A 21,162-nucleotide genomic window follows, 5' to 3' on the forward strand; every position below is an offset into this window, starting at 1 on the left:
CCGGAAACAACTATGATGGTAAGCTTACCGGCAACGTTGTTTCCAGACTGGCAAACTTGTAATGAGGCCCATCGTGTATGGTGAACTAAGCACCAGGACATATTGAAAAGACACAGAAATCAATTCATTCTTGCACTCTATTAGTTGTCACAAAAAGAATGTGACTGACAATATAATGAAAAGGTGATTTTTTATGAGGCAAACGTAATTGTAGTAGAAAAAGCAGTTATGATGCTGAAAAAATGTTAATTGAGAAGAGATTTCTCGAGAGAGGTTATTCTACCAAAATGATCAATGAGGCTAAATGAAGAGCTGATAAGGTGGATACTAACTCCCCAAACAAGATCATTGAAGGATGATAAGAAGACAAGGATGATCAGTCAATTTTCTCGCAATAACAAGAAAATATACAAGATGTTTAGGAAACATTGGTCTATCCTTTTATTAGATGAGGATATGAGAAACTATATTTTGGATAAGCGCACCGACATTGAAAACCATATTGAGCCCCAGTTTTATGAACAACAAGAAATATCACACACAAAGGGGTGGTGTTAGTGGGCTACCAGTCAAACGTTTTTTCAAATGTATGAAATGCACTATGTGTAACTATGATTTAAATAATGTGCACCAGAGATAATCAGAGGCTATCTATTCTGGACTCGATCAACTGTAGAACAAAATATGTGGTCTTTATTTTAATTTGTGTTTGCAACAAATTGTATGTGGGGTCAACTAACCAAGAACTTCGGTTTCGTATCAGAGAACATCTCAAAATGTCTTTAATTCCAGACAAAAGATTACCCTTACAAGAACATTGGGCATTGGAGATCCAGATGGACAATAAGGAACACATTAAGTTCATCAGTGTCATACATATACCGACGAGTGACAAATGGGGAGACAGTGCACTAATTCTAAGGCAGGAGGAGGCGAAACCTATATGCAGATTAAGAATAACTACACATGCCCTTAACACGGGCAATGCATTACAGGTCTTTCTATAGATAGAAGATGGAAAGATGATGGAGATTCTGATATAGTAGCTTTTTTGTTACATAATGGGGCTCAATTTAGCACTTTCTCTATATCTGAAATGAACAGGTACCAAACAACCAATATCATTGTCTTATATTGCTTGAGAGAGGACATTTGTAAATATGTGCATGATGGTTGTAACACCAGCTCAACCAGGACCAGCTCAACAGCAGCCTCTCGTTCTCGCACTTGCACGATCTGAATGACACAAGGCCTAGTAAGATCGTTTGTCTTGTCCTCCCTCTGTCTTCCCTTCCTTGTTTTGTCGCGCCTAGAAAGACTTGTGTACAGGCGTGTTATAAATGACTTATCATATCATATCATATCATAAAATAGAAAGAGGAAAGGAGGACTAACTAATTTGAAATATAATTTAATGGATATATGGAGAGTTTTTGCCTTAATAGGACTTGTAAGGAAAGCTCTGCCTTGCGTTGCTCATACCTGCAGGTGCCTAACTGTATCACCCAGTGATCATCAGCAACGTTATAACTAGAACTGATAGACTATGATAACAATATTCTACTAATTAGCTAAAAAGAAAAATCTGGGTTTCTAAAATGGATTAATTTTGAATAAAAGATTCTTGATATTCTAATTTTTTTGCTCACACCTAGCTGTTCATTTGGATTAGTATGGCTACTTTAACATGAAAGGGAATACCAAATTTGGTAATGAATATCCAGGCTTTGCAGAGGGTCTCATGTTAAGCCTTTTCAATTCTGTCATGTTTGGTTGCAAAATTTCCCAACAGTCAGAAACAAAATTAAATCGCAATTACCCACACAAGTACATTTTTTGTCAGGAACTCGGCAATGACACTTGTGAGATAAGTATTTTCACTCCTTATCTATGACGCATCAGCTTATACTTACGTGTGAAATCCATAATGAAAAGTTACTTGACAAAGTACATGCAGGAATTCTTTAAATGACTGCAATGATGAACAACGCGATTACGTCATGAAACGGATGATGTCGCCGCATTGATCAATGTCACAACATGACATTATAAAAAGTATTCACAAAATGGCGGTGGCGATCCTACAGTCGAAGCGTGGCCGCATTTTGTGAAATACCGATCACTTTAAATTGACAAGTAGAATAACTCAGGAAGGTATAATATAGGTTGTGCTCAATGTATGCAATCATTATGGAAAAGGGTACATTGCTCACAAGGGTGGATGATGAGAAAACTGATACAAGGTATTTGACAGACAATCAATTTTTTGATTTTTGATTTTGCAATTTTATACTATACATTATTGAATAGACAAAAGGCCTCATCACGAGTCTGGCGTTAACCCTTGAATGTGGCGGTAGCGCTATTACCGCCACATTTAAGGGTCTGCCAGATCATGGCTTCGGCGGATTTCTCCCCAGCTCAGAGCTGGGGGGAAATCCGCTGAAAATTCACACTCATACTGCCGGCGGGAAATCTGCCGGCGGTATGAGTGCGAAATTTCCCCATTGAGCCCAATGGGGAATGGGGCATTCCCGAATGGGCTCAGTGGGGAATGGGGACTTCCAATACCACCAAACCCGTGATCCGGCGCTAATAGCGCCGGTGGGTTTGGCGGTAGGGCAGATAGCGCCAGCGCTATTAGCGCCGGCGTTACCGCCCAACTCGTGATGAGGCCCAAAATGTGGTAGTTTACTGATACTCTTTTAGCAATATACTGATTGGAAGCAAATATATTATTTGTTGTTTTTTTAAATAACAATTGCATGAAAACCTTGTTGCTGATCCATTCGAATAGTTGAATGCCAACATGTACGACTATCGTCTAATCATTTCTACTGATACAAAGTATTACTTTAGGTTAATTTCACAATAATAATGGATATTGTTTTATTGAGATGGAGCAGCTAGAGTGTAGTAACATTTTACTGACAGAGGTATGCTCTAAATCGCAGGCAGTCAACCTGATACCCAGGTGTCTTTTCACTTTTTCACTTATTGAGTGGAAGGGACTAACGCTGAATTACCCTGTGAATTAAAACTATTGGATAGAGGGGGACGGATGAGACAAAGATGCTGGTTCAAACATATTATTTTTGATGCATTAATGGCAAACGGGCATTACTCCCAATTACACCAAGAGGATTTTGCATAACCTATTATTACAAATAAATCTTGACATTTAGTGATTGAACATCAGTAATCCCAGTCCCTAAGGGCAGGTAACTTGATTTGAATAAGATATATGATTTGAAGTCTGAATTTAGCTCTTTTCCCTCCTCTCCTTTCCTCTGTTTTCCCACTGTTTTTTTCTCCCTCTCTCTTTAGATTTTGCATCCACATAAATACTGTGGATAAAGAAAGGATATTATGTACAATTGTACTGTTTACATTTTTTTTGTATAACTTATTATGGATTTAGGATCAGGAAGACCATAAATGGTTAAACACAAAATGAAGCTATAAGAGAACTGTGGACTGAGACAGTATACAGTTCTGTTTTCTTAGTCATACACTAAACTGTTATAGGTGAATGGTTGAGACAGCAGCCACTTAAATGTTTGTATCATCTGATTTATACACTTACTCTTTGGCAGATAAAGGTTCATACTAGCCTAGAAAAAGCCCTAAGGAGCGAAACATCAGCACGTGATCTTGTTCATGTTGTATTTGATTTTGAGTTGATTTTGGGTTATAGTACATATGGTACTTGACGTTGAGTTTATTGTGTGGTCTAACACAGACGTATATATTTTTTGCACCTGAAAACAAATGTGAAAACTGTTTCTATGTGACAAGAATATTTCCAATAAGTACTAGACTTTATAGACTGTAACACTATTAAGTTTGTGGCATCGTACTCATCAGTGTTGAGATTTAAATGAATCCAAAGATGGTTACTCACACAATCATGAACCAAGCGCGTCTATAGCCTGTTTCCTTGGTTAATAAATATCAGACCTGGCCCTAGAATGGGCGGGATCTTCTACGATCAGCAGCCTGTACATTGGTATGGTTGATTTTATGTGCTACAGGGGTACACTGCCGGGATCATTACAGGGGAAGAAGAGCGGCAGGGGGTAGGGGAGATGTTACGGTCTTATTCCTGTCTTTTTTTTCTACTATGCTAAATGTTACAGAAACATGAGTAATTGATCATTATTTGTGCTTTCGCTTCGAAATTCAATATTGTCCTTTTGTCACAAAATACATTAGCAATGCACACAAAAAAACAAAGATATTCCCCCGTGCCTTTTTGGAACAGGCATAGGGGGTGCACTATGAATGAAAGGATCATTCCTAGCTCTATGGTGTATTTTGTTTTATGGGGAACAGCAAAGGTATCAACTGTTGCTGTTCCACTTACATTTATATCTCTCAGCTGGGGACATACATGGTTTTCTTCTCTGCCATGCATTTCAATGGCTTGTCCTTGTGAAAGTTGCTCCAGACACCCGCATGGGTGCCCCTCATATGTTAGGGTCGGGAGCATGTTCCCAACACTAATGAATGGGATAGTGTGCAGTCATTGTCTGCAACTGAGTGTATCATATGTTTGTGGTTATGCCAAATACTTGTTGCTTGAGGGCAAAAGTCGTAGAACCTAGAGGGGGAGTTGACTATTCATAACCACCTTGAGTGTCTGGAGCATATTTATGTGCAAGGGGAGTGGGGCATGCAGCTAGAAGGTGCTTCACATTAGCCACAGGAACTGATCTTTACACTGGGGAGGCAAGAATTGCGCTTGATAAATGGAAGGCACCAATGTCACATTCAGCAGTATCTGCAGCCGAAGAGACAGTAGTACATGCTCAGGCATTTTGATTGGAGGATCTCTCCTTTGGAGGAGGAGATTCTGTCCACGCTCCCTAGGACGGAAGTGGAAAAGGTGCAGATATCCTCCACTGATGAGTCAGGAATCACAGCACAGTGTCCAGGAACATGATGAGCTAGGATTCACAAGAAACAGTGCAGAGGGGCACAATGAGCCAGGGGCGAGGGGAACAATGTTGAGGAGCCTCTTAAGCCAGGGGAAACAGCACACAGTGTAGAGGATCAGAATATGGTAAATTGCTTGTCTCCACTACTTACATCCAGTGAGTCTGGTAGTGATGATGAAATCTAGATAAAGATTGTGACCCATCCAAATGCAGGCCTCAGCAACTCATGATTCTGGAGGCCACTGATACTGAGGAGGAAGAGGGCAATGTTATATTTACAGGGCTGGGAGGAAAAGGCATGTCTATTCCACCTGTGTACAGTGTCTTTCAAACACAATCAGTAAGATAAGGTAGTGAATGTTAGTCACGCAAACAGCACAATCACCACATCACTTTTGTATTAATATGCCCATAGTTGCCCATCTCTTTGTGGCGACAGAATGCCATCTGCCCAGGTTGTAATCCCAAGCATTTTTGGTTTTTATAAAACCAAAATGATGCAGGCTTTCTCTCTCAGAAAGTGAGCCCTGCTAACCAGCCCTCACTTTACAGATGCTCATGACAAAAAGTGTAGTGAACATGTGATCTCTCTGCTGAGCCCTCTCTATTGACACACCAGCAGCAGCACTGTAGTTTCATTGCATGTCAGTTACATAGCACCATGTGTAAACATGTAAAACAACCTGCTGGAATCCAAATGAACTGCAACAGCCATGGGGTCCCTTTAACAGTGGGTACCCATGAGTCAAAACACACATAACTGTGTGCCCCCAAGGCATGGTGGAAGATTAGTTGGCATAATTGAAAAATAAAGCTATATCTGGTTTGATATAATGGCCTATTGGGAGATACAGTTATAATAGCCAAACCTCATATGATGTCACTTTTATTGTCAACTGGTTTCCTTCCAGATACCCCTGCAACTGTCAGAGTCTTTGTGTACAAAGCAGAATTTCCCCCACAAAAAACGTTTGGAGCCAGCTCACCTCCTTTGTTCTCTGCTGGTAGGCCTTCACACCTTCCCAAAGAAAAAGGATGGAGTGCCGGGGGGGAGGGGGGGGTAAGATGGGAACCAATGCTTCAAAGGAAGTTCAATGAGGCAGTCACGCCAGGGAGAGAATTGCTGGTGTCTCATTGACCAATCACACATGGGGAAAGGGGAGTATAGTGCAGCTTGGGAGAGGGTCTGTTCACAGAGTAAGGGTCCCACTAGCTTGAAAATGTTTAGGCCCATACCTATTTCCTGTGCCCCTCCCAACTTCCTGCAGTCAAGCCACTCTGGGAGCTGACATCCGAATTCACATTTCTTGTTAGCACAGTCAGTATTGCCCCTCGGAGAAGATTGAAATGGAACAGTCCACTGTGGCAACACCTCCTTAGTTGAATCATCTCTTGACTCATCTGTAAAGAAGGGGTTCACTGAAAACGTATTGGGTATCAGTCTGCCCAAATAAAACCTGCCCTCCGGGTTGAAGGCAAGGATCTCTCCAAGGAAGGAGCAAGATCTTTTGCCCACCCACTCCATGGGAGCATTTGGAGTATCTGCTGCTGGGGCAGGCCTGCCTGATGCCTAGACACTGGTACCCAGAACTCTACTTGCTGGATATTTCATATTCGCAAATATTTTCTGGCAACCTTCTTTAATGAGAAGTGCAGAAGAAGGACTTACCTTATCCGCTGAGATACTGGACAGGGACCCACAGCAACTTCGATTCAAATGGAGCAGCCTTAGACCCTGTTTACCTCTTTGAAGCGCTTTTGAGTCGGCTCAACCACGCTTTAGTCATTTTCTGAGCTGCCTTTGACATTCTAGAGTTTTTGAACCACATCAATCCGCTTCGAGCCATCAACATCGGTTGCCTTGCTGCGGTTGAACCATACTGTATCATTGAACTCATTCAAACCGGCATGCTGCTGCAGTTGAATCACTGCATTGAGACAAGTTCGAGCTGTCCAGCTGAGAGGAACGCGGCATGGTTTTAAAGGCACTAGTGATATTTAAGACACCACTATAAACTATTGAAAGACATAGGGCCTCATTACAAGTTTGCCAGTCCCGGAACTATGGTACCGGTAAGCTTGCCGGTACCGTACTTCTTGGACCGGCAAAGTACGAATTGTGCTCGCGGCTGCCTTTCTGACCACCAGGTCTGACCTGGCAGGCAGAGCAGCACCCGCGAGCACAGCATATAGGATGCACCGGCACTACTCTGAATAGTCCCGGTGCATCCGACCTCCCCATTCCCATTGAGCCCTATGAGGCCTATGGGGCTCAATGGGAATGGGGAGCATTCCGTTCCGGCAACCGCGAATGGGCAATTACCGGGTCTGGCAGGGCCGTAATGACCCGGTAATTGCCCCAGTAATTGCCCATTCGCGGGTGCCGGAAGTTTTTCAGAAGTTTGGCGGCAGCGTGGCTGTTTTACCGGCAAGGCTACCGCCAAACTTCTAATGAGGCCCATATACTTGATCTTTACTGCAAAGACAGTTGCCTGCATACCCCTTTCATCACCACCGAGGCGACCCTTTGATCCAACAGCCTGCATATTCTGTGTATTGTATTACAGGGGTGGGTTATTAGTGTATTTATTAGTTTGTCTGTTTTAGTTTCAGTGAAGTCTAGTATTTTTGAGAACCGTGATAAGTCATTTCGTTTACTTTGTTATCAGAGTAATATTGTTGTTTGGAATGCTTCCTTGATGGATCTCATCCCCCTTGAAGAATAAAGCCTGCCCTCCGCAACCTTACATGTTTGCCTGTTTCAGCTTTATGAATGCAATCACGGCTGGTTTAGAATTAGTTTAGGGCTGAGTTGGAATTTAGAAACAACTACTCATCCCAGTACTCCAGTATGGCAGTCATCATTTTGACACATTGGTGAAAGAGGTGGGGTACAGCTTGCACTGCGCCTGCAGGTTAGTCAGCAAAATAAAAGAAACTGCGCAGGCAACGTTAGGAAAAATTGTCAGGTAATTGTTGTAGTATGGAACTGAGCATGTATGCTGTGCAGGGTTTGACATTCAGTGCCTTTTGCAAACTGTGTCTGAAAAGGGGACTTCCCTCTGGCAGTAAGGTTAGCAAGCTTGAAATGTTGAAAAGCCTACAGGCTTTTGAAGAAGCAATAATGGCTGCAGTTCAAGCTAGAAGTCAAGGTGCAGATGCCAATGTATGGGACATACTTGTCCAATAAGAAAGAAGTGGGGATCCAAGATTGGAACCCTCCCGTCCATTGCACACTATAGTATACCGTCGAAAGACAGTTAAGGATTCAGTTTAAGGTACAAAAGTAGTACTTGTTTCCGTTAAACATTACAAACAAAGTTACAAACAAAGTACATTCAAACAGCTTTTAGGTAAAAAAAGCAATTTATTAATAAATTAAGAATTTATCAGCAAAGCTATCCGAATGTCCAATATGAATGGCTGACGCGTTTCGAGGCAGAGTCCTCTTCTTCCTGAGCCTATTTGGACTGCGAAGAAATATCACATAATGAGATCCACTTTTGATTGCAGATTGCAAGAAACGGTGTGATCCTGGGCAGATCACGCCATCTACTTGTAGCCCAGTTCTCTTCTCTGAGCTCAGTTGACTTCTTTGGAATTGAGAGCATTCTGAAAGAGGAACCATCCAGCCACGAAGTTTATCATATTCTCTGATGATTTTTGCTGCAGCTGTTTGGTGATAGTGTTCTTAAAATATAAATTGGTGATACGACTAGAATTTACCCTCATTACATTGCAGCCAGGCACCTCGAATCATGCACCAAAGCGGCAGTGGCCAAACTAAATTTGAATAGCAGAACCACAGGGGGGGGAACCCTTGAAGAATAGTGCTACAACCATTTGTACACTCTCTTAGCAGCCCCTAAGAGCACAGCCAAATTTCCCAATCTCTGATAGCTTCAGAGATCAGAATAGTTATTTAAGCAAACTTTGTCCTGATGATACTGCTTGAGGATGCTATCAAGTATCCCTGAATGAGGACACCCCTTGCCTCCGGAGCTACACTGACCGAGGGCCTACTTATTCCAACCAAACGTTCTCCACGCGACCCCGCAAATCCAACTCCACAGCTTCTCAACGCATAGAAACAGAAGCTAGCACAGATCACCTGCCCAACCCAACCAAAAAATCGGTGACACTGGATTCCTACATCCCTAGCTCTGCCCCCCCCACAGAGTCACGTGACTAAGACACAAAACACACTTCCACTCTTGTCTATGCCTTGTGTAATCAGAGGTTTACCCACTCTGATATCTCGATTCAAGAGATAGTCCTGGGAATGCAGGCACAACCTATTCGGAAAGCCAATCCTCCAGACCTAGCAAAGAATGAGCCATTTTTGTGGGGTGCAAAACTAACTCGTGTATACAATAGCATCAAGGCCAACTTAGATGTACCTCAATCATGAAAATCATTGCAAATTGTTGCAATTTTCAAAAAAGGACCAAAGGCAACTCCTGAATTTTATAGACCGATTTCCCTGATTGTTAGTCATGCTAAATCGTTACCAGGATAATCATCATTAGACTTTCAAAATGGGTGTAAGAACATACAATGAAAAGCACATGTCAGCTTGGTTACAAGAAAAGCAAAGCAGCATTGACCAATGTCTAACTCCCCACCTTATAATCACTAAGAGCCCGATTCATAGGATCATTTGCGTGGGAAATAGGGGACTTGTTCTGCAAACTGCACGCAAATCCGCATTCATCGATTCATGGAACCGACTACGCAGGACTTTCTTGGGACTTGCGTGGAGTTTGCTCAGGCCCGGAACGTCTCTGCGAGCCGTTGAGTGCAGAGGTGTTGCTAGGGGGTGCTAAATGGGGCTATAGCCCCGGGTCTTTTGTTTGTAGCCCTGGATAGAAGCTCAGGGGTTACAACCAAAAAGGCTAGCTAGTCCCCAGTCCCGACAGTCCCAAAATGAGCGTATCTTTTTCAGACCGGATCTTTTTCAGACCGAGCAACACAACTTGAACGATGAGGCATGGGTCAGGTTTAGCACAGGTGGCCAAAGAAATACATATTTCAGGATCACCAGGGGGGGAGGCAGAGCTGTGCCCTGGCCCTTCTGCTATTTATTTTATGCATCGATGATGGTGAGACCCGACATTCCGAGAGTAGGCACCAGCCCAACCCTGTTCCTTCTCCTTACCGGCGATTCTGTTATCATGGCAAAGACTGAAATGGCTCTTTTGAAACTACTGATATCTTTTGAAAGCCTTTGTGCCAACTTGGACCTGGTGATCAATGCCTCCTAATTCAAAATTATGTGGGAGCCAAGACAAAAGCTGAAATGAAATTCTCACTGAACGGAAACAGGCTTGAACAGCCACACATGTATGACTACTTAGATGTCCGCATTCCCCAAAAAGGGCCCGATTATGTGTGTAGCAAACTGTGGGTGAGATTTTATTCTTTTCACAGAGGTTTGCCTTATTCTCTGTCCTAGGGCACCCTAACAGTATGCATAATGCAAAAGGGATCCCGGAAGCAATGTATGGGTGCTAAGTGTGGCATCTCCATGGCACTGAGGGATACATTCTAGCTGAAAATATTTTGATTAAACGACTATTGGGGGTTGCTAAATGAACTGACAACTTAATTGTACACTCGGAATCAAACACCCCTAAGCAGGTGGTTTGATTAGCACTCTTAAAAGTTGGGTAAAGATTTGGAATGCAGAGACAAATTCTCTCTTGAACATCTGGTTAGGGAGCTTTGGTCGAAAAACGTGTCTAAAAATGTAACATGGCTTCAGCATATGAAAGAAAAATTGATTCGCTTTGGAGGGGAGGGGTGGTTTTCACTTCATAATGACCAGATGTATGTTTGTCATGTATGTTTGTCCGATGCAGTAGCATCGCCTGATGTCACCACTAGAGGGAGCTGTTGCCATAGTATATATAGAGATAATGGCAATTTGCATAGCTTCGCCTGTTGTCACTGCTAGAGGGAGCTTTGGTCTTAGGATATATAGTGGTCCTACTGTGTTAATGAAAGCCTGCACTTTGACCCGTGTGCATACGCTCTTAAACTAGTTAAGGATAATGTAACAGCACTCAGGCTAAGCGTGTGCTGGGTGGCACATTTTTCCAAGAGCTTGGTCATCAGTTATGTGGATATAACACGCAGTAATATCAACTCTTCGTATCTCGATGTTATACCACCCACTGAAGATGAATATCAATCACTGGACGACACTGAAATCAACTGCCACTTAACACTGTCAGATCTAGATAGACGACATACCATCCGATGACGGAGGAGAGCTAGATGGACAATACCATCCGATGATCAAGGGGAGCTAGATAGACGACAATACCATCCAATGACTAGATAGACAAGAATACCATCCGATGACCGAGGAGAGCTAGATGGATGACAATAGCATCAAATGACCAAGGAGAGCTAGATAGATGACAATACCATCCAATGACTAGATAGACGACAATAGCATCCGATGACCGAGGAGAGCTAGATAGATGACAATAGTATCCGATGACCAAGGAGAGCTAGATAGATGACAATAGCATCCGATGACCAAGGAGAGCTAGATAGACAACAATAGCATCCGATGACGAGGAGAGCTAGATAGACTACAATACCATCGGATGACCGAGGAGCGCTAGATAGACGACAATAGCATCCAATGACCGAGGAGAGTGTCTCTGTGGCAAGGGCTGCCAAGAATCCAGGGCTCATTTCCTTTTCTTCCATCCGTAGTATAGCACCCTGAGTAGAAACTGGCTTATTCCACTGTTGAGGTCTATTAACCCAGCAGGCTATAAGACTGAGTAAAGGAAATTGCTCTGCTTATCAGCCCCAGCTGCAATACACAGCTTTAGTATTACGATCAGAGCTAGTTCAGTCTGATTAAATATTCGACTCATAGACTGTGCATTTTAATTTTTTTAGTCACGAATTGTGACATTTTGGGATCATGGACAGTTAACAATCCCCTTGTGATAAATAAGTGAATAGAAACTCGAAACTACTAGTTTTGGTTAATGGATTTACACTAAATTATACAATCATTTCAAAGTCATTAGAGTCTATTAGTGTAGATTTAACTTGTTGTTTATTCAGGTTTTCTGCATTTATTTTAAGAAAAGTCTGCGATTTGTGCAATGCTTTGTGTGACTTGACGTCGAAATGAAGCTATTTGATGATGAAGATAAGCCCCTTACTCTGCACCCCACACATAGTCAGGTGACTAAAACACGAAGCGCCTGATTTACAGAAATGTTTTCAATGGGACGTTCCCATGTTAAAACATGTCTCTAAATCAGGCCCGAAGCCATATTTCCACAGCACCTGGTTTCGACACACCCACACTAACATTGACACACAGGTGTCACACAACCGCTGAAAGCTTGACCACTCCTGAGTCAAAGACATGCTCACATCCTACTCAAAGGTGTTGGGATTTAGCGTATCTGCTCCTCCCTGAGGAAATGTTGCCTTAGTGGGGAACTAACCACTCGCCTCTACAACAGTCATCAGCGACATGTAGACATGGAATTAGGAAAGTTGCTCCTTGCAAATAGCGCATAACATGGCAGAACCCCCACTTAGCCTAGATTTGCATACTTAAATGTATAGAAAAGGGCTCTGACAAGACCGCCAAAAACATACTTGTCCTATCTGAAACATACAAAAGACATGTTATGTTATGTTATGTTATGTTAAAGGTATTTGTGCCGTGCACCGTCACCAACAGAATTGGTCCCCAGGCGCTCTGGTGGATCGGTAAACGAGAAGGTGGGATGGGTTAGTAAGGTGAAGAGGGAGTAGGATAGTGAGAGGAGTGGTGTACTGTTGGCAGCTTCAACTCGGTAGACACCAGGTGCTGAGCTTTGGTGCAAGTATTGGATCGGTGTCAGTCTTTGTGTGCTGTTGGTGCGGCTTATGTGTTGTTGCAGTGTGGTGAAGTGCGTGCAGCTTGTTGTGCGAGAGATGGTTCTGTGAGTTTTTTGAGTGAGATAAGTATGCATAGAGTTTGAGCTTATATATTGGTTAGTGGGTTATATGATATTTAACATGCTAACATTCACAGTTCTGTCTAAGTGTTGCACTTGCTGACTTACATAATTCCGTCTAAGTGTGGCACTCGCTAACCTTCACAATATTATCCAGATACGGCACAGGCTAATGTACTCAATTCTAAGTGTGGCACATGCTAACATTCAAGTTCCACCTAAGTGTGGCAGATGCTAACATTCACAATCCTATCATAATTGTCATTTTCGACAAGTGACATAACAAAACAGGACACGGCGAAGCGACAACACTGATCAGTGCGTGACGACCACTAGTACATAAAACATGCAAACAAAACTTTATTTTAAAAAAAGGGTAGAAACACGCAAATTCGAAACATTTGCAAAAGCCAAGAAGCCAGAATGTAATACTTTTTTCGGCCTTGGAAACACTTAAAATCAACTGGGTCTGAAACACATGATGAGAACAGTCCCCTTGAAATTGAATCTTGATTGTATTTGTCTTGTAAGAAGGAAACAAATGACAATGTAGGTTTTAATCAACCTGCAGTTAATCACCCAGGCTCTCCTGGCACGGGGTCCCCAAATAGCACCTGACAACTCATTCATCCAGCTCACTAAAAAGCCACATTTCATGTCCGATCGCCTGCGTCAAACCTGCGCGGGCTCATACATCAGCTGTCTCGTTGCCCAGGTCATTTCAAGCGTTGCTTGACCCTTTTCATAACTCATGATTTATAACTGGGAGCAACTTTTTTTTTTCCTTCTCCGCGCCAGATTTATAAACTTCACTGGACCAGGTTTAATGCAATATCCACTCCGATGGCACGCCAAAGCGACAATAAATTTATCGTCTATGAACTCTTGCCTTGAAAAATTACATCAATGCAAAGTGGTTCCCATTTGGTGTCTGCCGGTAACATATTCATCGGAACCTCTCACGCTCTTCTTTTTTTTTCTTCCCCGTGATGGTGGTGACGATATGGTTTATGAGGTCATTAATAGGTATATATAGGGCGGAATCTGTCTGAGCAGACACCGGTGAGTTAAGAGCTTGGCGTTCACAGTCGGGAAGTGTTATCCCTCTGCGCAGCCACAATGAATCACCTTGTGGTATCCTGCCTGGTTCTCATCAGCATCTCCGGTCCACTCTTCTCTCTCCCCATTGAGCGCGTCGGCGAGGTACCGTATTCCTTTCCAGGTAAGTTGTGCGCTGCCACGCGCAGGTTGTAGAATGCTTTTCTGAGGCTGTGCGGTTGGAGATTTTGTGAGATCTAAATTTTCTGTGCATGCTGATTCAGACAGGGTGTGGGAGTTTTTTGTTGAAACTGACCCCCTTTTCCCCCTCCTGGGTGCTATTTCTAGCAATATTAATATACAAACAACAGATGATGCAATTGGATTTCCTGCAGGTTGATAGTTTTCGTTGGACCAACCTCAAAATCACTAATCTGTGGCAGAGTTATTCTTTTTTTGGGGCAGCACAGACTTCTGCTTCAAACCATTTCAATTGGCTTTGCATTCAGACTGTACACTGTGGAGCACATTCACAAAAAAAGCCACTCCTGGCATACCTCTGGCAAATCTGGAATAAATCCGAATTATTTAGACTACCTTCTTTGTGATTTGAATAGCCCTTTCCAGGGATCAGTCAGGGATAAGTCATGGTCACTTGTGGTCAATTCTTTGAGAACTGAATTGCCCTCTCCAGGAGCAAGCCAAGGGCAACCCAGAGTCTCTCAAATGGAACTTACAGGTTCCCCTCTCTCCCTGTGTACCTCTAGAGCAATTCAGACTGATAGTCCTCGGGTGCCACCCCAATGTCCACCTGCTCCCACCAATCTACACTATCATGGGATCCTGGTCACACACAGATCTTTTGTGCTCCAGAGAGGAATGTAATGCAGCGCCTACGGTCATAATCTAACAGGACATAACACAGTCATGGAAAGTATGACAGGATGGGATAGTTCCGTTTTTCCCAACTATTGCAAAACAATTACCCCACATCACAGCCATTGTTTTCTTTCAGCTTTGGCATTTCATTTCTATGATTGCCTAGTGTGTAACATTATTGCACTATCCCGTAGACTCAGGGTCGGGTTAAGAAGTGTTGTTTTCCTAGGTGAAATGTTATTTTTAAGATATTTGATTGTGTCTTTTATGTTGCGCTGAAGCACAATCTATAAGTCAAAACTATTGCATGGGAGTACAGTTGGGGATATTGGATCTGAGGAGGGACACACAACGTGTGGGTGTGGCTTGGTATTTACCCACCCATTAACTTCCCATGGACATGCTAATCCCTTTGGGTATTCCCATCCACTGCTGGCTCCCTCCAAAAACGCATCCTCCTAGAATCTGTTTGTGCTAGATTTATCAAGCAGTAATATCAAACTTTGTGCTATAAGTTGTTGCCAGTGATATTTCAAAGCACTCTTCTGAGAGTTTATGGTTTAACTGCAGTTGTAAATATGTTACTAGTGCAATATACATGTCTTAACCCAGTGTGCCTCCAGCCACTTGATGCATATGCAGTAATTGCGTCCTTGCACTGAAGTCCTGTTAAAAATAAGCACTGTCAAAGCCAACAGTTGTTGCTTGTGTAGAAGTATGTGATACACATTTGCAAGGCACTGCTATCATATGCCTAGATACTCACACAATGTTCCGGCTGGTCTCCTCTTAAGGCTAGATGAAACAATGTTGGCAGTGCCTGACTAAATGCATTTCCCAGCTACACAAAAGCAAAACTATTGGGTTTGACAATGCTTGCCAGATACTGCTTAGGCAGCTACCTTGTATCGCTTTGTCATAGAGCCCGTCCTGTGCAGATAGCTGCACTATTGCGGACAAAACCATTCCCGAACCCCCTTGAAAGGGGTACAGGAACCATGCCCGCTGCAGTTCTGACACAGGTGAGTAGCTATAGAGGCTTCCTGGATTTTGATTGTGTGACTGGTAAATGAGTGGGGCGATGCGATTCCTTTGGTAGCACATTCTATAGGTAACTGCTCGCAGTTCTTCGACTTCAAGGAATGCCCTTTAATCGTATCACATACAACATCGTGTGCCCACTAATGGTACTCAGAGTGGCATATACCAATCTAGCGCGTTCTATTTCTCTTTCTCCTTCTCTCTCTCTCTCTCTCTCTCTCTCTCTCTCACTCACTCTGTCTCTCGTTCTATGTGGATGAGTGTCATGTTGCCAGATGTGTGTTTGATGGAGTCTCCCCAGCCGTTGCTGACAATCATGCGATCAGAGAAAAAAAGCATAAAGATATTGAAGGGTGATCCGTTTTTTTTTTCTAAAACAAGCTATGAAAAGGAAATTATTGAATTTTACAAACATTGTAAATTAGCTCTTTTTAAAATGGCACAATGTTCATTTCTAATGGATCACTCCCATCATAGATTGTAGTCATAATGAGAATGTTACACTCATCTTACTGAGCAAAGAACATGATCAAAACCTAAAATAACCATATCAATTATGTTCTGATGAAATGTTGTCATTCTAAGAAGGGCAGTCTGGCCTGCTTCTATAGTAAGGTTTTAGAAATGTGTATGAGAAGTGATAAGCGGACAAATAGCAGCCATTAGGTTTCCTGGCTGCTTTGCATAAAGTCAAAAAGCATTTTGGCTGCACACAAATGGCCACAGCTCCTTATTCTTGATAAAGGGTTGTATACTTGAAACGCAGAGCACACGATGGACACTGGGCTTGATGCAGATTTCTTTTTTTCACAACATGCATCCTGTCATTAGTGTGCAACCTTATACCATTTATATGAATTCCGAAAGCCTCGGGATTTAGAAGTGAGGGTAAAGTGGCACCTACTGCTGCCATTCCATTGGGGGTCTACGAACCCTCCTGCTTCTCGTTTCTGGAGATAATGTTATCTCCAGGGGCAAATCCTTTCAGAAGAGACGGGGCTGAGTGGGGAGGCTGAATCTCAGGGAAAGGATTGCTGTGGACAGGATCGCCCCCCCATGCACAGACTTCCTTAGAGAATTATATATATATTTATGGGATCGTCCTTTACTTACTGCTGGTTAGACTGTATATTATATTTTTACTGCACTTTGTAGCTGTTCCCTAGTGGTATCTAGTATTATTTATGTAACTCTAAAAGAGGAGCTTTTGGGACCAGAGTTTACTTGCCATGTTTCATTTATTTGCATTTACTTATTCAGTTGAGTTTTGTAACACTCAGCATGGCAATGTGGGGGGGGGGGCGGAGGGAGGGGGGCAGATGGATGATCACCACTCAAGCAAAGTGGGCACATTCCAGATCCTGATCAGGCGGTTGGAAGGGGTGAAGGTGGGGGACAAGAGGGACACCAGGGGACGTTCACAGCTAAACCAGGAGGTTGCATTCCAGATCCTGGTCAGAAGGTCGGAAGAGGGGGAAAGAGGGGACTGAACAAGACAGCAGGGCAGGGACGTCGTTTAGGGGTCGCCAGGGGTCGCAACTGCTGAGGTCTCCCTTGATACCCCTGTGGTCACCCTTACTACCCATACAAAAAGGTTTTAAAAAAGATTTTTTTTGTTTTAAATCCAACCTCCTGGGCTGTGGCCAGCGCCATGTGACTCTGTGCTTCTGGGGTGGCTGGCTTTCTTTTTCAGGCCTCTTTAAAAAAAAACAGGGTTCCACAAGTCTGACACTTCCAGCAGTGACCCTAAATAAGAAAGAATAGGAAGAAGAAATCATTTGTCTTTCTGGAATTCTATGCAATAATTGCTGAACTCATTAAAGGTTTATTTCGGGCACACTTCAGGGGGTGAGCCACTGATGTAGTCTGTACTTAAACACCTCAACTCAGCCTTTCATCCTTCTGAAGTCGATAAATGAGTACCAACACAGCTTGGGTGATATTGTATGTACATTTGTTCTATATAAAGCGCTTAAGCGTAAGTTCTATATCATAACACATCATTAGGGCATGGACGTCTGCTTGCCTATACACACTGATCTTAACAATACATATGGTGATCCATTCTTGTATGAAACGTATATTGCATTATAGTGATATTGTAACCATATTTTTCGTAGTGTACTTGGGAAAAATTCTATGTGATGCAACTTCCTGTTTTGTCAAGTTGTGAAAGGTCGTGTTTCACTTTGGGGTGTGGTCAAATGACATCACTTCCTGTGATGTCATCAGAGGTCACAGGTCGTGTGATGTCACTTCCGCTACCCCAGGCATTTTGTTGAAATGACGTCTCTGCAGCAGGGGAAGTTTACAACTGAAACTGAAGGATGCATTCCTGATCCTGGCCAGGCATTAGCGAGAAGGGGCACACAGAGGGACACCAGGGGGCATTCAAAGGGGAAACAGGGGATGGAGGAGACAGAACAGGATGGCGGGGCATGGTCACAACTAAAGCTGGAAGCTACATTCCACATTCAGGCCACATCAGGGAAACTAGCTTGTGGGAGACACTGTCCATCAAGCCACAGGGACTGCATAACAACAACTAACCAGTGCTTATTATGACCAGTATCCAGTAATTGCCAATCTCTCAGTACCTGTGAAGACCAGACGATCGTCTCTGCTAAGCATGAGTTCACTACTTTTCTTGGATGAGTGCTGCCAGCTATACTGGTACTCTGGTTTATTTTTTTATGTATTTATTACATTTGTAAAGTGCACTAAACCCATGGGCATCAGGTCGCTGCTGTGGTACAGGTTACAAAGCTGTCGTTTTTGTGTTGAACAGAAGGTGTTAGGGGGAAGACAGAGCGGGTGGTGCCCTAAGTGAAGAGCCAGGTTTTTAGAAGTTTGTGGAAGGACTAGTAATATTGTTCGGCTCTCATGACAGGTGGTAGTGCATTCCAGAGTTTCGCTGCAATGACCGGGAAACTCGAGCCGACGGCTCTAGCGCACCGGCTCTAGCACTAGAGCTAATGGCTCTAGGCATGATGAGACGGTGAGCGTAGGCAGATCTGGTCGGTCAATGTAAGCACCTCTTTTCTTACATTTCAAGCAGTTTGGGGGGTATTACAGATAATATGAACCGGAGCAAGTGCAATTAGCACTAGGGCTAAAAATCATGTTATTTCAATGCACATTTGCACCAGTGCAAACAACTAGGCCTAAGCACATTGAAATAATATTTTTTGCACTAGAGCAAGGTTTGCTCAAGTGCTAATTGCAATTGCACTGGTGGAAAGTTTCTGTATTGATACACCCTGAAGCATCTTAACAAACAGGTGCCATAACTAAATGGGTTGTGCACCTGCGACAATAATCTTAGCTTTACACTTCAGGTGACACGTTTTAAGCCTGATGAGTGTGTAATAACAAGGACTATTTTATAATGCCAAGAAACAGTTCAGTTTGTTTGTTAGAAAGCCTCAATGCCAGACCATCCCTGAGTCTCTAGTGCAGAGGTCTGCCACCGCTGTCTCTCCAGATGTTTTGGACTACAATGTTCATCAGCCCTCGCCAGTATAGTCAATGAATGGGAATTATGGGAGATGTAGTCAAACTCACCTGGAACCAAAGATTTAGTACAGCTGCTTCCCCCCAACCTTGGGAAATGTACCCTGATGGCAAACCACCCATGGCAGCCATCAGTGCCAATGGAAATGGTGAATAGTACACTTCACACATACCACTAAACATAGCATAACATAAAATCATAGGGGTGTACAGTGTTGTAGCCTCAGTTGGAAAGAGGGTGTTGTGTGCATGCATGTACTGGATTTATAACGCGCAAGAACATCTCGCCACCAAAGGCCATCAAAGCGCAGAATATTGAAACATACAGCATGCAGCAAACACTAAGCCGATCTAGAACGATTATCTGGGGAAAAGCAGTGTTTTCAAAGTTTTCCTGAAGGTCAAAAGATTCTCCAATAGACAATAAGGTGGAGGAAGATTGTTCCACCATCTAGAAGCTTGAACGGAAAAGGCCCATCCGCCTCACCACTCAGGTTCAACTTTAGAAACTGTCAGATCCAAGATGGTGGGTGGGGACAAAGTGGCTGAAACTGGTCTACAGTCCTTTATGATAATAGACCTTATGGACCAAACAAAGGGCCTTGAATTCAATGCGCATTGTAGCCGTGAGCCAATGTAACTCATGCAATGTCTGAGGAATGTGTTCAGACCGTTTCAGCCAGAAAATTATCCTAGGCGCTGGATTCTGGATGAGCTGCAATTTTGCTAAGGAATTTTCCGGGAGGCTCAGATGGACTGGCCTACAATAGTCTAACCAACTTGACACAAATGTGTTCATCAATTGCACCTTTGTGGGAAAAGCAAAGTAGTCCAGAAATCTTTTCCGACTTTACAACTGAAAGAAACAGCTACTAGTGAGGTTGCTAAACTGTGTAGACATGGACAGGTCCAACCAGATGCCTAGGTTCCAAACCAGGACTGAGGGAACTGGAGAGGGTCCAAGAGAAGCCAACCAATATATATCCTGCCAAGTCTGCTCCTTATTAATAAAGACTTCAGATGACCCTGAGTCGATGAAGGAAGTAAATCCTACTTTATTTGAGCAGATTAAAATGTCTTTTTTTAATGTTTAGTTTCAAGCAATTAGAATCCATCCAGTTTTTAACTTGTACCATACAATTTGTAAATTTCTCCATATCCTAAGCTTCCGGGTTACCAAAATGGAGAATCAGTAGAGAGTAATTGGCGGACATTAAGAAAACTAATCTAGCCTTGTGGATTAAATCAGCCAACAGGCTCATATATGCATTGAAAAGAAGTGGACTGAATGTAAGAAAAGATTCCAGCCATCTCCAGGGACTGCCTCTAATACCCAACTTGGATAGCTTTTCCAATAGAATTTGACGGTCTACCATGTCGAAGTGCTGCGGACAAATCCATTAAGCACCAAGGCACCTGATTTTCCAGGGTTCCCCCAACATATGAGAACATCCAGTGCTGCCATCAGCACTGACTCCGTATTGTGGCCCAGTGGGAAACCTGTCTGCACGTCGTCCAGCCGACCTGAGGTATCAGCAAGGTGTTGCAGCTGAGAGGTTGCAGTTCTTTCCTCAGATGAATGCTAATGCACTTCAGGAGAGTGGGGGTGGTAGTAGATTTACGCAGAGACTTAAATGCATCATATGCTTGAGGTGTGGTGGCCTCAACTGGAGTCGCATATAAAATGGGTGGACACAACGGCCTGTTTTGAAGTCCCAAGCACATCCTAGTGTTGCGTGGTGTCCTCTCTGATGGAGTCACTTGTA

At 43.1% G+C, this 21,162-nt stretch overlaps 1 protein-coding gene across 1 annotated transcript in view; it reads left to right on the forward strand.

Annotated features, from left to right (window-relative positions):
• Positions 1–13,997: 13,997 nt before the first annotated feature.
• UTS2 (urotensin 2) overlaps positions 13,998–21,162 on the forward strand; it is a 63,480-nt gene continuing 56,315 nt past the window's right edge. The window contains exon 1 of the mRNA XM_069612172.1: positions 13,998–14,147. Coding sequence (XP_069468273.1) covers positions 14,045–14,147 — 103 coding nt within the window. The 5' untranslated portion in view covers positions 13,998–14,044. The remainder of the gene's footprint in view (positions 14,148–21,162) is intronic.

This window comes from Ambystoma mexicanum, chromosome 8 (genome assembly GCF_040938575.1).
Source record: "Ambystoma mexicanum isolate Mex_15411 chromosome 8, UKY_AmexF1_1, whole genome shotgun sequence".
Lineage (NCBI taxonomy): Eukaryota > Metazoa > Chordata > Amphibia > Caudata > Ambystomatidae > Ambystoma > Ambystoma mexicanum.